The sequence below is a fragment of the Marmota flaviventris genome, chromosome 14, assembly GCF_047511675.1.
Source record: "Marmota flaviventris isolate mMarFla1 chromosome 14, mMarFla1.hap1, whole genome shotgun sequence".
Classification (NCBI taxonomy): domain Eukaryota; kingdom Metazoa; phylum Chordata; class Mammalia; order Rodentia; family Sciuridae; genus Marmota; species Marmota flaviventris.
The window spans coordinates 83,779,973-83,794,427 of NC_092511.1; the positions used below are offsets into that span (position 1 = coordinate 83,779,973).

At 49.9% G+C, this 14,455-nt stretch overlaps 1 protein-coding gene across 1 annotated transcript in view; it reads right to left on the reverse strand.

Moving 5' to 3' along the window:
- Positions 1–494: 494 nt before the first annotated feature.
- The window catches only part of Mertk (MER proto-oncogene, tyrosine kinase), a 100,563-nt gene continuing 86,602 nt past the window's right edge, over positions 495–14,455 (reverse strand). The window contains exons 15-19 of the mRNA XM_034637348.2: positions 14,319–14,437; positions 8,846–8,955; positions 6,991–7,150; positions 6,240–6,376; positions 495–1,592 (exon numbers count right to left, since the gene is read on the reverse strand). Of these exons, the coding sequence (XP_034493239.2) occupies positions 1,085–1,592; positions 6,240–6,376; positions 6,991–7,150; positions 8,846–8,955; positions 14,319–14,437 (1,034 nt within the window). The 3' untranslated portion in view covers positions 495–1,084. The remainder of the gene's footprint in view (positions 1,593–6,239; positions 6,377–6,990; positions 7,151–8,845; positions 8,956–14,318; positions 14,438–14,455) is intronic.

Genomic DNA, 14,455 nt, shown 5'->3' on the forward strand with positions numbered 1-14,455 from the left:
CAGATGTCCTAAATTTTAGCTCTACCACTCTCTAGGGCACTTAATCCTTCCAGGCCTTGGTTTTCTGACCTAAACCTGATGCTGGCACTATACCCACGGTGTAATGACACACATAAAGTACCTGAAACATGACAAGAGCCCAACAAACAATGGCTATCATGAAGTGGCAGGACATGGACCAGGGTGTGCTAAGTTCTAGAACCAGGCATCTCCCAAACAGAGAAGTGCCTCCTCGCCTATCAGTTCCCTTCTCGATTACTTAAAATCTCTCCAATCAGGTTGTGTTTTTTAACCCTTTATTATTTTGTAGCCCTCATCCGTGGACTCTTGGGGTGGTTTTTCCAAATCTCTAAAGCGCAATGTCAAGAACAGTCAGAACGACTCCTGTGAGACCAGCCGTCAGCACATCCCTTCACGGAGGCACTGAGGCTGGGGGGACCGTGTCTCTCTGGGTCTTAAGTAAGCCCAATACGTCCTTCTGCATTCATGTTTTATTAGAAAGTCACATCAGAAAATTAATCAGTTACAAAAATTTAAATATTAAATGAATCATTCGAATCAAACACGATTCACAGAGGCACATCAGATTTCTCAGGAAGACGAGAAGCAAAGTCAAATGTGGCATTTCATTTTACAAATATATTTACACTTCATAGTCATGAAAAAGAACTTTAAAAAACAACTCTGACTCTGTACAAAAGCGATCATCGAAGACTAGCAGGAGCTTAGCTTTTAAGATCTGCAAGGTAAGTGAAATGAAGGGAGTCATCTTTTATCAAAATATAACATTCTCTCTTTTCACTATATACATATATATATATATTTTTTTCTCTTTTAAATAAATATATATTATGTATTTTCATTTTCATTTTTGGGGATTGCTGAGGATGGAACCCAGAGCCTCCGACAGGCTAGCATGTGCTCTGCCATGGGGCTACACTCCGGCCCTACTATGGATCTGGAATGGAGATTTACTTGGTGATATCATCCGGTGCTCGGGGGGCTGTGGGATTGACTTGGAAAGGCACTGGATCCCCCGACGTGGGCACCTATTTGATTCCCCCATGTCTCCACTCTGTCCCTCTCACACGGGGATTTCTGAGTCTCTGGAGGAGTCGTCTGCGAACAGCAGTTCATCTGACAATGGGTCCCCCAGGGGCAGCGTGCTACAGTGGGACCAGGAGACCCCATTCCTTACGAGTTTGTCCTCTGGTAAAACTCCGTTCCTTCCAGCCGAGTCTGTGGTGGCGGGAGCAGATGCCAGATCATCCCACTCCTCGCTGCCCCCGTTCAGGATGTACCTTTCTTCCTGCGGGTTGTTCTCATGAACGTCCGCAGTGACCACGCTGACGGCGGAGGTGCAAGAAGCAATGATGGCATCGGGGTCGATGTGCATGTCCAGCTGAGCCGGAGGCGGCTCCTCGGCCAGGCCCTCGAGGCCCTGCAGCGGCTGGGTGTTGATGTAGATGATGTCCGCCTTGTCCTGCGCCTCAGGCAGACTCTTCAAGAGCTTCTCCAGCTGCAGCCTCAGCGCCGAGAAGGTAGGTCGGTCCAGGGGGTCAGTGCTCCAGCAGGAGTACATTACTTCATACCTGAAAGCAGCAAAAGAGAGAGAATTACCTCCTGGCACCGTTAGTGTCACTCACCCCATTCCATCTGATGTGGGCAGTAGATTACTGTATCTTAGGGACAGAAATGTGCGGTTCCGAGATTTCACACTGAATTCCGTCCTGCTGACCTCTGGCCCACTCCACTGACAGGCAGTCCTCTGGTGAACACAGCGCTCACTGATGCAGGTGAGGAACGAGCTCTTCTCATCTGTCTGCTTTCTGAGCCTTTGTGGACACTGGCACGTGCCTCCAGGAGGTGGAGACTCGCAGAGCACTGCACATAGGGGCCCTGAGGCTGGGCACAGGACCCTGAGATGACCCCGGGCACCTTCCCCAGTCCCCTAGTCCTGATCCTCATCTTAGGCTTAGGAGTTCTTTTTAGTTTTCCTGTTTTACCCTCAGTAGATAGTCATTTAGACTTGGCAGTCAATTTTTATTTGTATTTTTGAGGTTTTCATGGTACAAATCAATTTGCATGACTCTGTTTTCCACAGAGCCTTTCCTGTTTGCAGCCTGAGATGAGCTTTGAGAGACTCCATCCCCGGGGACAGAATGTCCTTTTCATTGCTCCATTGAGGGGCTGCTGCTATGCAATTCACTTCCTTTGATTCCACGTTTCAGGAGAAAGTGTCTAATCTGTCTTCCTCCCCCCACAGAGAAGAGCAGTGATATCGTTTAGGACTTATTTTCCTTTTGTATTCAATACTTAATGAAACATATAAAAACATAAATATGTCATTTACAGACACAGTGAGCATGTGTACAGTTCCACCTATTCCCATACAGGGAGATTTCAGGGTGTGGATCAAGGTGATTGACAAGACACCAGCCCTGGTGGGGAAGAGGAGGCTGGGACATTGGGTGAGTTAGATTTTATGGATGGAAAAAGAAACATTTGGTCATTGCCACTGGAAGTGGTCATTTTTGTTCTTCGGTTCACATTTTACAAAAGATGTGGCCCTAAAGGTTGTCAGAAGACTGTTCAATGGGCACAGAGTTCCAGCTGTGCAGGATGAGGAGTGCTCAGGAGATGGGTGACCTGGGTCACACAATGCTACTGAGTCGGAGGCCACATATTTAAGATGGACCATGTTATGCATATTTTGCTATAAATTTTTAAATGCCATCAGATTAACTTGCTAAATGTATGCATTTCTGAATTTACTCATAGTTGTTCAGTCTGAGGATGACGAACACCAGTGTTGGGAGCCTGCTGAGAAATGTCCCTGGCTTCCTTGGCTGGGTGTGCATCTCTACCCTGCCCAGCCAGGCCTGATCCCAGCTTGGCTGCTCGGCCTGCAGAGACTCTCAGCCTCTTTCTTTTCTGGGCCTGGCCGGTGTTGGGTGGAAGTGGAGGAACAGGGTGGTCAGCAGGTAAAGGGGGCTTCCGCGAGGGGCAGGTGGTGTGCACTGGGTCCTCGGTGCACACAGGCCGCCAGGGCCCGGGTGCCCAGGTGCTGGAGGTCAGCTGTGGGAAAGGTGGGCATGCACAGGACCAGGCAGCGCTGTGACGGGTGGGGGGAGCCTAGGGTGGAACCCTGATGAGGACCCAGAGCCAGCATTTCTGGGGTGCGGCCAAGCGTAGGCTGGGTGCCTCAGGCTTCACTCCTCCCTGCAGCCCCGTGGGAAGGTGTGAAGAGAGAGTCCGGCTTAGGTTCCACTAACAGTGAGCGCCCAGCCCCTGGGACACCAGCTGCCTACTCCTACCACTGACGTGTCCTTTGCGTTGACAACTCAAGCCGTTGTGTGGCATGTATCTGTGGACAATAGCTTGCTCCCTCGGCCAGCCATCCACCACATAGGTACAAGACCCCACTAAAAGGAAGAACCCGACAGGGTGAGGCCGTCGATCAGATCAAGGGGTGCCCAGCCCCACAGCCCAGCTTCCTAACTACTCAAACACCCTGCCTGACACAGGTCAGATCCTGAATTTGGGGTTGACCCTAAAGGCAATGGGAATGGGAAAGGTCATGTCTAGAAGTATTCCATGATCAGATATAGATTTATTATTTATTTATGGTGCTGGGGATCAAATCCAGGGCCTCTGCATGGGAATCTAGAGCTGTACCACCGAGCCACACCCAGCCTCAATTATACTTTACAGAGGTCACTCTGATTGCCCTCCAGCATATCCTAGGGACCTGGGGGCAGGGGGAAGGAGACAGGGCAGGTACCACGCATGCTCACTCACTCATTTCTGCTGTGACACCACTGTGACGCAGGATAGGGAGCAGATAAGCTCAGGCCCTGTCCAGGCCTGGGGTTCTATGGTCTGACACTATTGGTGACGGGAACAGAGGAGGACGGGGATCTGGAGGACATCTGAAGGCGGATGGGACCCAGCAGGGCAAGGACAGAACAAGGTGGCTCCTAAGTGTCATGCCAGGTAGCAGGACCAGCACCAGTGCCGCACACCATGGTGCCAACCAGCTGGTGGGAAGGTCCTGAGGGCTGTGGGGACATGACCAGCTCAGCTGGGGAGATGTCCTACAGAGGTCCCCAAGGCATCAGAGAGCAGCGTCCCGGGAGTGGGGAGCAGGGCCTGTAGGGTGTGGGGAGGGGTGGCCTGTGAAGGGCAGGACTTGGGAGCAGTGTGATTGACAGCTCTGAGATTGACAGAGTTTCAGAGTTTGACTTGAAAAAACCAAAGAGCAACTAAACAGGAGTGAGTTCATCCTCGCCGAGTCCAGACAGCATCCTGGATGAGAAGCTTAGGATATTCCTTTGGCTTTTAAAAGGAAATGCCCCTGGAGGAAGCACAGGGGTCTCCTTGGGGACGGGGGGACACTTTTGCTAGCCAGCATCCAGATGTGGGGACAGTGGCCCATGTGTCCCCGCCTGGCTCCCCAGCCACACTGCAGGTGCTGACTCTGCCACCCTAACATTTCAAAGAACAGTGACTCTGCAGTTCCGCACTCTGGGTCTATGGAGACATCTCAGAGTCACAATGGGACACAGCTGAGGCCTTGCGAAGACCCAAGCTAAGCACCACGAAGGTCAACTGCTTTGGGGACAGCTAAGGGAGACATCCTGGTGAAACTCTCCCTGTCAGTGCTGTGCCACTGTCGGTGGGGGGGCTTCCAGAAGCAAACAACTCAACATGGAGCCCTGGGACCGATCCACTCAGGACTTCAGGATTCTCTAAGAGATTCACCGTGTCAGACCACCGCGACCACAGGGAGAACCACTGTGACCACCGGCAGGGTGGGGGCTTAGGCGGAAACCATTTTCTTCTGCTTGCCTTTGACAGGCCTGGGGGGCTGCCTGCAAACTTGCCTGGCCTCCCTCCCTCGGGAGCAACAGGGGCTGAGTGGGGTGGCTCTGGGTCCTGCACATGCTCCCTGCCCCAGTGCCCACCGTGGCGTCCCAGGGCAACGCCAGTGCAGGGCCAGGCTCCTGAAATGTTCCTGCTGACTATGGAGAGAATGTCCCTCTCCAAGCCATGGCCCCTCACTGCACAAGGCAGACTCGGTGCTACAGAAGGTCAAGTCACTGAGACATGGGCAGCACTACAGGTCACTATTTGGACAGGGAGGCAAGGTGCTTGGGGAATAGATTTGCAGTGCTGCTGTAACAACTGGCGTAACGTGAGCACTTCCTCTGTGAGCCTCACCTCCCACTGGTGAACCCTCCACACGCTTCTTTCTTTTCTTGTTGGAGGTGAACCCAGGAGTGCTCGGCCACTGAGCCACATCCCCAGCCCTTTTTATTTTATGTTTTTTATTTTGAGACAGGGTCTTGCTGAGTTGCTGAGGCTGGCCTTGGACTTGCCATCCTACTGCCTCAATCTCCCCAGTGGCTGGGATCCCAGCTGTGGTCCCCACGCTAGGCACCATCCATTGTCTTATTGAGCCTTTACCACAGCTCTCTGAAGACCATCTAGCTAACTGTTCCTACGGCTGATGAAATGAAGCACAGAGAGGTCAAGTCCATTGTCATGGTCACACGTGGTTAGTTAGGAGGTAGCCCAGCCTGTTCTGACCCAGGGCCAGGTCTCTTCCCCAAAGTGCCTCACCTTGAAGACAAACAGGGGCCTGTGGGGATGGGACATGCACCTGGAAGGAGCTGGGAGCACTCACAGTGGTGTCAGGGAGCGTCTTAAAACACACATTTCTAGTCCTAGTTTGTACCAAGAGCATCACAATCTCCAGCCTGAGAAGCTGCATTGTTAGACTATCCCCAGACCATTCTGATGACCTGCCCATCTCAAAGTCATAGGCTCAGATCTCTAAGTTTACTGACAAAAGATATGGACGTAATGGGTGTGTCTGACATGCTGTGTAGAAACAGAAGGACACTGCACTCAAGGAGTCCATTCTAGAACCTCATGCACCATGAAAGATTCCTGTTTACTGATGGGATATATTTCTTAGAGGTGCCTTAAGAGTTTGGGAACATGCGGTTGCCCTGTTTGGATGTGTCCACTGGTCGAGGCTGAGACCATCTGGAAGAGTGAGCCACATCCCTGGGGGTGCTCATGGACTGCTCCCACACCAGGAACGGCCGCTGGCCATGCTCTGCATGCCCACCTGCTAACAGCCAGCCCCCATGGCTGCGTCCCCCCACCCCATCTCTGCAGTCAAGTGGCCGCCCCTGCGTAATGCCCAGTGACCCAGAGACCCTACTCACAGGTCGTCCAAGCAGTCCTCGGGCTGCTTCAGCCTGTGGCCGTGGAGAAGGTAGTCATACATCTCGTGGTTCTGGACGCCGGGGTAGGGAGTCATTCCCCGCGTTGCTATTTCCCACATGGTCACGCCAAATGCCCACTGCAAACAAAGCGGCAAGGAGTCAGGACACGAAGTCCTTCCACAGAGGCTGAATGGACTTTTTCATCGGGAAAGGTCATTTCCTTGAAGAGCTAAAGATGGTGCACAAAGCTGCCAATTATGTCTGAGACCCATTGTCTCCTGACCCTGCAAAACCGTGGGGTCGGAGTGACACAGCTCCTCGCTTTTACGAAAGCTGTGCTGGAAAATGCGACAGTGGCAGACGCAGCCTCGCCTTGCTTAGCGGCCAGCTCTGGGTGGCTGTGGGCATGGTTTTTCCCAACCTGGGGCACAGGGTGTAATCACACAACACAGGGGTTCCAAAGAGCCTCTGCCTGAGCTCATCCCCCTCAATGTGAACATGAGACGTCTCAGCTGCAGGCAGGAGCTCATTCTTCCTTAAAAGGAAAATGGGAATCGGGAAGGTCCCATGCAGAGCACAGGCTTGACTGTTCTGCCTGGGTTAAAAGATTTAGCATGAAATTAAAGGGAGGTGCCAGCATGCTCCCAATGCTGATCATCAAAGAGCACAATGCCCTGCGAGGCGGCCTCTGTCATTTCTTCCTATGCGTCCCCATCTTTGCACCGGGGCCGAGGCAGAGCCGTGTACCCACCACGTCACTTTTGCTGGTGTAGACTCGGTCGGCGAGGCTCTCCATGGCGATCCACTTCACAGGCATCTTGGCGATGCGGCCTTGGCGGTAGTAATCACCACTGTAAATCTTCTTGGAGAGGCCAAAGTCCGCCACGCAGACGGTCATGTCATCTCGTAACCTGCAGAGAGCAAGTCCGTGTCCTCAGCAACCTCGGAAGCAGAACTTTCACCTCAGGTCGACACAGACGTCATGGAAAACATTCGTAAGTGACCAAAGAAGTCACGGGACCCCGTGAAGCTGAGGGGTCCTGCTTGGGCCAAAGCACAACAAGAGAGGGGACCAGAGGGGTTACCATCTTGCATCACTCTGGCCTGCGTGGGGACCAGCCCAGTAAGGGCTGTGCCCAGTGGCAGGGGACACTGGAGGGGGCAGAGACGCAGCACCACAGCTCAAAGCCCAGGCCCTGGTGGACTGAGCTAGTGCCCCACTAGCTGTCCTGCCTGGTGTCCTGAAGCCGTGCGGGCCCTGTGAGCTAAGCAAGCACCAGAGGCAGGGCAGTAAACCGAACAAGAGATGCCGGATTTTTGTTGTTTTTGCACTGCGGATTGAACCCCGGGGCGCATAACCATGGAGCCACATCCCCAGCCCTCTTTATTTTTCATTTTGAAACAGAGTCTTCCTACATTGCTAAGGGTCTTGCTGAGTTGCTGAGGCTGGCCTTGAACTTGTGATTCTCCTGCCTTAGCCTCCCCAATCACTAGGATTGCAAGCGTGCACCACCGCGCTGGAGATACAGGACTTCTTGCTGAGACAGTGAGATGGGTGTGTGAGGAATTAACTGAAAAATGAAAGGGACATGATTGTATTTACTGCCCAAGCTATTAAAACAGGTCCTAGAGAAAAAGGAGGAAAAGAAGAAGGGAGGAGAGGCAACAGGGGAACGTGGGGAGCTGGAAGAGAACTGGAGGTAGGTGACTAACTTGTCCCTGTTTGCCTGACACTGATTTTACTGGAGGTCACACATCACACTCTGGGAAATCTCAGTCTAGGGCAAACGGGACAGCTGGTCATTGCAGCTGGTAGGAAAAGGGGAAAGGAAATGTTAAGAGCAAAGTAAATTTTCATGATTCTCCCTTCATGGCAGAAGAAGTATTTAAAGAAAAAACAGTGACAGGCTGGACTGTGGCTCAGTGGTAGAGCGCTTGCCTGGCACGTGTGAGGCCCTGGGTTCGATTCTCAGCACGGAATATAAATAAATGAATAAAGTAAAGGTCTATCAACATCTAAAAAAATAAATTTAAAAAACACAGTGACAAAACCAACGATCACAGTTATTGTCTGTGCAGGTTTTTGTTATTGTCACAGATGATGTCTCCGTCAGGCTGAAACAGAGGGGTGGACTCAAGTCCAGGTTCTTTTAGGGTAGACCCTTGCCCACTGTGAGGGCAAAGCTCCCGGGGTTCAAGGTACAAGGCTCCTTCACTGGGAAGCAGCACGGACATGGGACACGACCTTTATCATTCCCCGTCATCATGTCTTTATTGTCATGGTGTCATGTAAGTCAGGTGACTCACATGGGGATCCAGGTCCAAAGCTAGCTGGTGACCACGGGAAGGACCAGGCAAGTGACAGGGTGGAAATAGAGACGCCAACACACGAGAGCGCTCTGGAGGCCAACCAGACCCTGGGAGGCAGACATGAATCCCCCAAGCAAAACCCCACCAGAACCGGGGCCATGGAGACCCCGCCCAGAGCAGGCCCCGCTGTCCCTTCCAATCTCACTTCCTCCCAGTCAGCAATAGGCCACTCCCCAGACTCACAAAGATCAAACGCCAGAAGTCCAGTGCCCTCTAGGATGACCCAGGACACTTACATGCAGTTCCGAGCAGCTAAATCCCGATGAAGAAAATTTTTGTTGCTCAGATACTCCATTCCCAGGGCGATGTCCACCATGAACTTCAACAGGGTCTGCAGGGGAATGTGCTGCGGGCAGAGGAAGACCGTCTTTTAGAAGGAAAACTTGGCAGGATATTTCCACCCGAGGTGTTCTCATTTGTTAGGGTATGGGGTGGCAGAGCAGTAAGATATCTCATTTCATATCATCCACATCACGGATAGGATTTTTTTTTTTTAATTTATTTTTTTTATTGGTTGTTCAAAACATTATAAAGCTATTGACATATCATATTTCATACAATAGATTCAAGTTGGTTATGAACTCCCAATTTTACCCCAAATACAGATTGCAGAATCACATCGGTTACACATCCACATTTTTACATAATGCCCTATTAGTAACTGTTGTATTCTGCTACCTTTACTATCCTCTACTATCCCCCCTCCCTCCCCTCCCATCTTCTCTCACTACCCCATCCACTGTAATTCATTTCTCTCCTTGTTTATTTTCCCATTCCCCTCACAACCTCTTATATGTAATTTTGTATAACAATGAGGGTCTCCCTCCATTACCATGCAATTTCCCTTTCTCTCCCTTTCCATCCCACCTCATGTATCTGTTTAATGTTAACATTAAACGGATAGGATTTTAATAAAGACATTTTTAAAAACCTGAAAATCTTTTGGCAAATACACATCTCTTCTCTCCATCTGTAAAACCATTTACAGTGAATACTATTGTTTCTTTTCACAGGTTCTGAGGCCAAAGGCCACCCTCGGTGTCCTAAGAGTCTGTGGGAGGCCAGGAGGACGAGGGGAGGGACGGTCTGGCCCAGGGAGGGCGGATGAGTGCCCAGGTGGCCAGTCTAACGTTTTGAAGGTATTTCCACTGTGAACCCCCAGCCCTTCCACCCACACTGGATGCTGAGATGTTCTGAGGGCACTTCTTTTCCTCTAGGCAGCAGTGGCTGGCCCCCAGTCCTTGTGATGGATCAGAGTTCACGTACTCATTCAGGATTCTCACTTTGTTTCTCGAGGGCCCTCCTCCTGTGCCTTTCCACCATCCAGGGTTTTTCCATGTCATAAAAACCAGGCTAGACTGCCGTGAGAGGCCATCTGGCCCTGGCAGAGCTGCCTACGAGCAAGGTGACCAGGGAAGACCTCCATGGAATAATTAAATGTTTTAACACGGTCACTGCCCTGAAGGAAAGGGCTCACTACAAGTTCCTGGCAACCACGAGCAGGCAGCGTGGGTGTGCCCTCCCTGAGGCAGGGGACGTGTCACGGCTGGCTCTCCTTGGAACGAGAGTGTTCCACAGTGATACTCACAAGACTCTGCATTTTTAATGACTTCTCTTTCCCAACTAAGACTCACATCAATTAGGCACCACACATAAAACTAAGACGCCTCAATGATCCTGGCCCATAAGTAACGCAGTTACTGAAAACACCCACGAACCAGGCATGGAGATTTTATGTCTCTGCTCAGTATATTCAGGGCATTTGGTTTTCTGGATGCTAATTTCCAGAAAAGGAATCAGATCCTAAGGAATATCAAATGCGCTGTAATTCATGACAGGGTAATAAGTATCAGGACCTATTCATTTGTACCAAGAATCACTATGTTATTTTATTATTTTTTTAATATTTATTTTTTAGTTTTAGGTGGACACAATATCTTTATTTTATTTTTATGTGGTGTTGAGGATTGAACCCAGCGCCCCATGCATGCCAGGAGAGCTTGCTACCGCTTGAGCCACATCCCCAGCCCACTATGTTATTTTTGAAGACCATGACTAAAAGTCATTCAAGAAACACTTGTGCGCCACAATCACCAAGTTCAGTGAGATTGCAGGACACAAGATATACAAAATCGACTGTATTTGTGTCCACTAGCACTGAGCAATCAGAAATGAAATTAAGAAAACTTTATTTATAATAGAATCAGAATAAAGTATTTGGACATAACTTTTAAAAAGATGTGTGAACTTCAATTCTGAAAACCACAAAATGTTGAAAGAAATCAAAGACCTACATTCACAGGAAGAGTGAGTTCTGAGTTCATAGATTGCAAGACTTAATATTGTTATAATGGCAACACCCCCCAGCTGAGCCATCCATTCAGAATAAGCCCGACCAGAACACCAGCTGGCTTCTTTCTAGAAATTAATAAGCTGATCCTTAAGTCATATGAAAACTCCTGGAACCCAGAACACCCAAAACCAGCCCGAATGAGAACAAAGTTGGAGGATTCACACAACACAGACTGACTTCAAACTTACTGCAAAGCAACTGTCATTAAGACAACACAGAACTGGGACAAGGACAGACATAGAGATCAATGGAATAGCACTGAGAGTCCAGGAAGTAGCTTTTACAAAGGACATCAAGACCATTGACCACAGGGAAAGAAGAGTCTTTTGAACAAATGGTTCTGGGACAACTGAAGAGTCACATGCAAAAGAAGGAAACTGGATCCCTATCCCAAATCATACACAAAAACTAACTCAAATTACCAAATGATGGATCAGTCGGGTGTGGTGGTGCATGCCTGTAACCCCAGTGGTTCAGGAGGCTGAGGCAGGAGGATTGCAAGTTCAAAGCCAACTTAAGCAACTTAGCAAGACCCTATCTCAAAATCAAATATAAGAAAGAGCTGGGGATGTGGCTCAGTGGTTAAGCATCCCTGGGTTCAATTCCTGGTACCATAATAATAATAATAATAATAATAATAATAATAATAACAATAATAATAATAATAATATAAAAAAAGTGTTAGTAAGGATGTGGAGACATTGGAACTCTTCTTCATTGCTGGGGAGAATGTGAACTGGGGCTGCCACTTCAGAAAGCAATCTGGCAGTTTCTCAAAAAGTTATCAGTTTCACTTGACCCAGTAATCCTACATGTAAGTACAGATCTTAGAAAATTTAAAATCTATGTCAACTCAAAAATTTGTACACGTTATTCTTAGAGTGTTATTCATAAAGCCAAAGGGTAACAGCGCAAACATCCATCAATGGATGGGCTGACAGAATGTGGTATGTCTATACAGGAGAATATTATAGTAGAACCGCTGTCTTATCAACGTCGTCCTGAGACAACCCAAAGTCACCCAGTTATCTTCCCTGCTCTACCCCCCTCCCCTCCTCCCGGTGCTCTGCCCCACCACATGGGATGACCCGCTCTTCCTAAAACATACGTGTATCCCGGATGGCTCCTTATGGTCTCGGCCTCGGGCTTCCCGTGGGTCTCCAGTATTTTCACTCCTTCATTCACCCCTTCCCCAAACTCCAGGCAGGTGGCTCGTCTCTCCTGTGGCTGCTACCCTTTGTGACATCAGCCTCTCTGAGAACTGGGGACATCTGTCATCTGCCTGTCCACCCTGACCAGACCGTCCACGCCCAGGCCTGCTGGAGAAGCAAGCTTATGTGCCCTGAGACCTGGTCCTGGACCACGCTAGCAGGGGCAAGGGGTCTTCATTCCTAGGAAATCGGCTTCCCAGGTAGCGACAAGAGAACTGAATCTATCTGTGTGCTCCATGTCTCGCTGCTCTGTCTGCAGCCACTGAGTATGAACGCATAGCCCTTTCTGATATTTTTAGCCCGTGGGCGTTACTCTCCATCCTTGAAGATATTCTTGTATTTTTGCAAAGACAAAACTATTCATGAGTTAGTCAAAGCGGGGTCCTTGCTTCCTTCACTTCTTCAAAAGCCTAGGAGACCACAGGAGAACGTCTGGCAGGCACAGACCGGCATTTATGAGGGTAGGGCACGAAACTCAAACGGCTAAGACAACTCTGAAGAAGTGCAAGAAAGTGGGAGGAGGTACTTTTTGCCATCTCAGACTTACAACAAAGCTACAGTGATTGACCAGTGGTCGGGGCGAAGGAGGACAGACAGTCAGACAAGCAGACAGAGGACTCGGAAGCACACCCAATGTGTACAGCCAGTCTATCTGGACAAAGGCGTAAAGGCAATTCAGGGGATTAAGGGTGGTCCTGCATGAAAAACCTCATAGACCTTGAACTAAATCTTACACCGAACTAAAAACAGGTCATACACTGAAATATACCATCGAAAAGCACAGAAGTTTTAGAAGAAAACAGGAGAAAAACTTCTTTTTTTAACCAGAGATATTAGGCACAGAGTTCTCAGACATGACAGCAAAAGGCACGATTTATGGAAGGGAAATGGAAGCAGGTGTTTCTATTGCACCCAGAGTCTCGCTATGGATTGCAGCCGAGGGGACAAAGGGGGATTGTTGGAGAAAGCCCAGGTGCAGACTGCAAGGTGCTGGTCCCCCCAGGACCTGCAGTGATTTAGGGCAACACCAGCCCGAGTGACTTCTGTCCTAATACAGGGTGACTCCTGATAGGCCAGCCCCTCGCTGTCCTTGCATGCTCCGACTAGAACTGGGCAGGATGGTCACCTCTCTGACAGACAGAGAAGGCAAGTGAGGGAAAGTAAGGGTGGGGGCCAGCCAGGCAGGCAGTAGGACACCCCACAGACCTGCTCAAGATCACGTCTGTCCACAAGAAACACCATGAGAGGGTTTTCATTTCCAATCAGGAGGCCCAGACCTATGCTTCCATCAACAGATTCCCGAAGTCACAATCCTGACAGTCACCACTAAAACGACACTAAGGGAGCCAGCCTCTAAATTTGTGGTCTTAAGTTTTCTGGGGATCTCTAACTGCCTCTGCAGCCACATCCAAAATTACCAGGCCTCTCAGTCCCGACTGCTGGTGGGCCGACATAGGAGGTGAAATATCACAAACATATCTGACAGCTACTACACAGTGCCCTGGACTCTCTCTCTCTCTCTCTCTCTCTCTCTCTCTCTCGTGTGTGTGTGTGTGTGTGTGTGTGTGTGTGTGTGTGTAGAGATGGGGTCTGAAGCTAGGGCCTCACGCATGCTAGGCAAGTGCTCTGCCACTGAGCTGTGCCCCTGTTCCCTTTTCAAACTTCTTTATGTTGACACAGGATATTGTTAAGTTGCCCTGGCTGGCCTCACATTTTCCATCCTCCGGCCTCCGCATCCTGAGTAGTTGGGATTCCAGGTGTGATTATAACTCATTTTACTAGATTAAGATAATCATAAAAGTGTGTTCCCTAAATACTAGGCACACTTCTCAGGCTGCAGCCGTGACATTGAGGATGACCCTGTAAGTTTATTTTAGGAGAGCGTCTTCCGTGGCCTTCCCGACATCGGTGATCTCTGCAGAGTGTATGACTTGGGCTGTGGCCCGAGACGGTGCACCAGCTGGCCTGTTCCCACCATATATGGGAACCACACTGCCCAAGAGCAGGTCTGCCCGGAGGACGGACGCACAGTGGCCACTGAAGGAAGGTCAAGGTCCTTTTTACTGTCCTTCTCCTCAGTTTTGAACTCTGAGGCTGGGGCTTTCCCAGCTCTGACATAAAGGAGGGGTGACCAAGCCCACTTACCTTTGGCCCTGTTCCCAGACGGGAATGCAGCAGATAGGTGTGCAGGTCCCCGTACTTCATGAAGGGCAGGACCACCATGGGCTTCGGGACGCCTTGGGAGCCCATCTCTATACACACACCTGAAATTCCAAACAGGA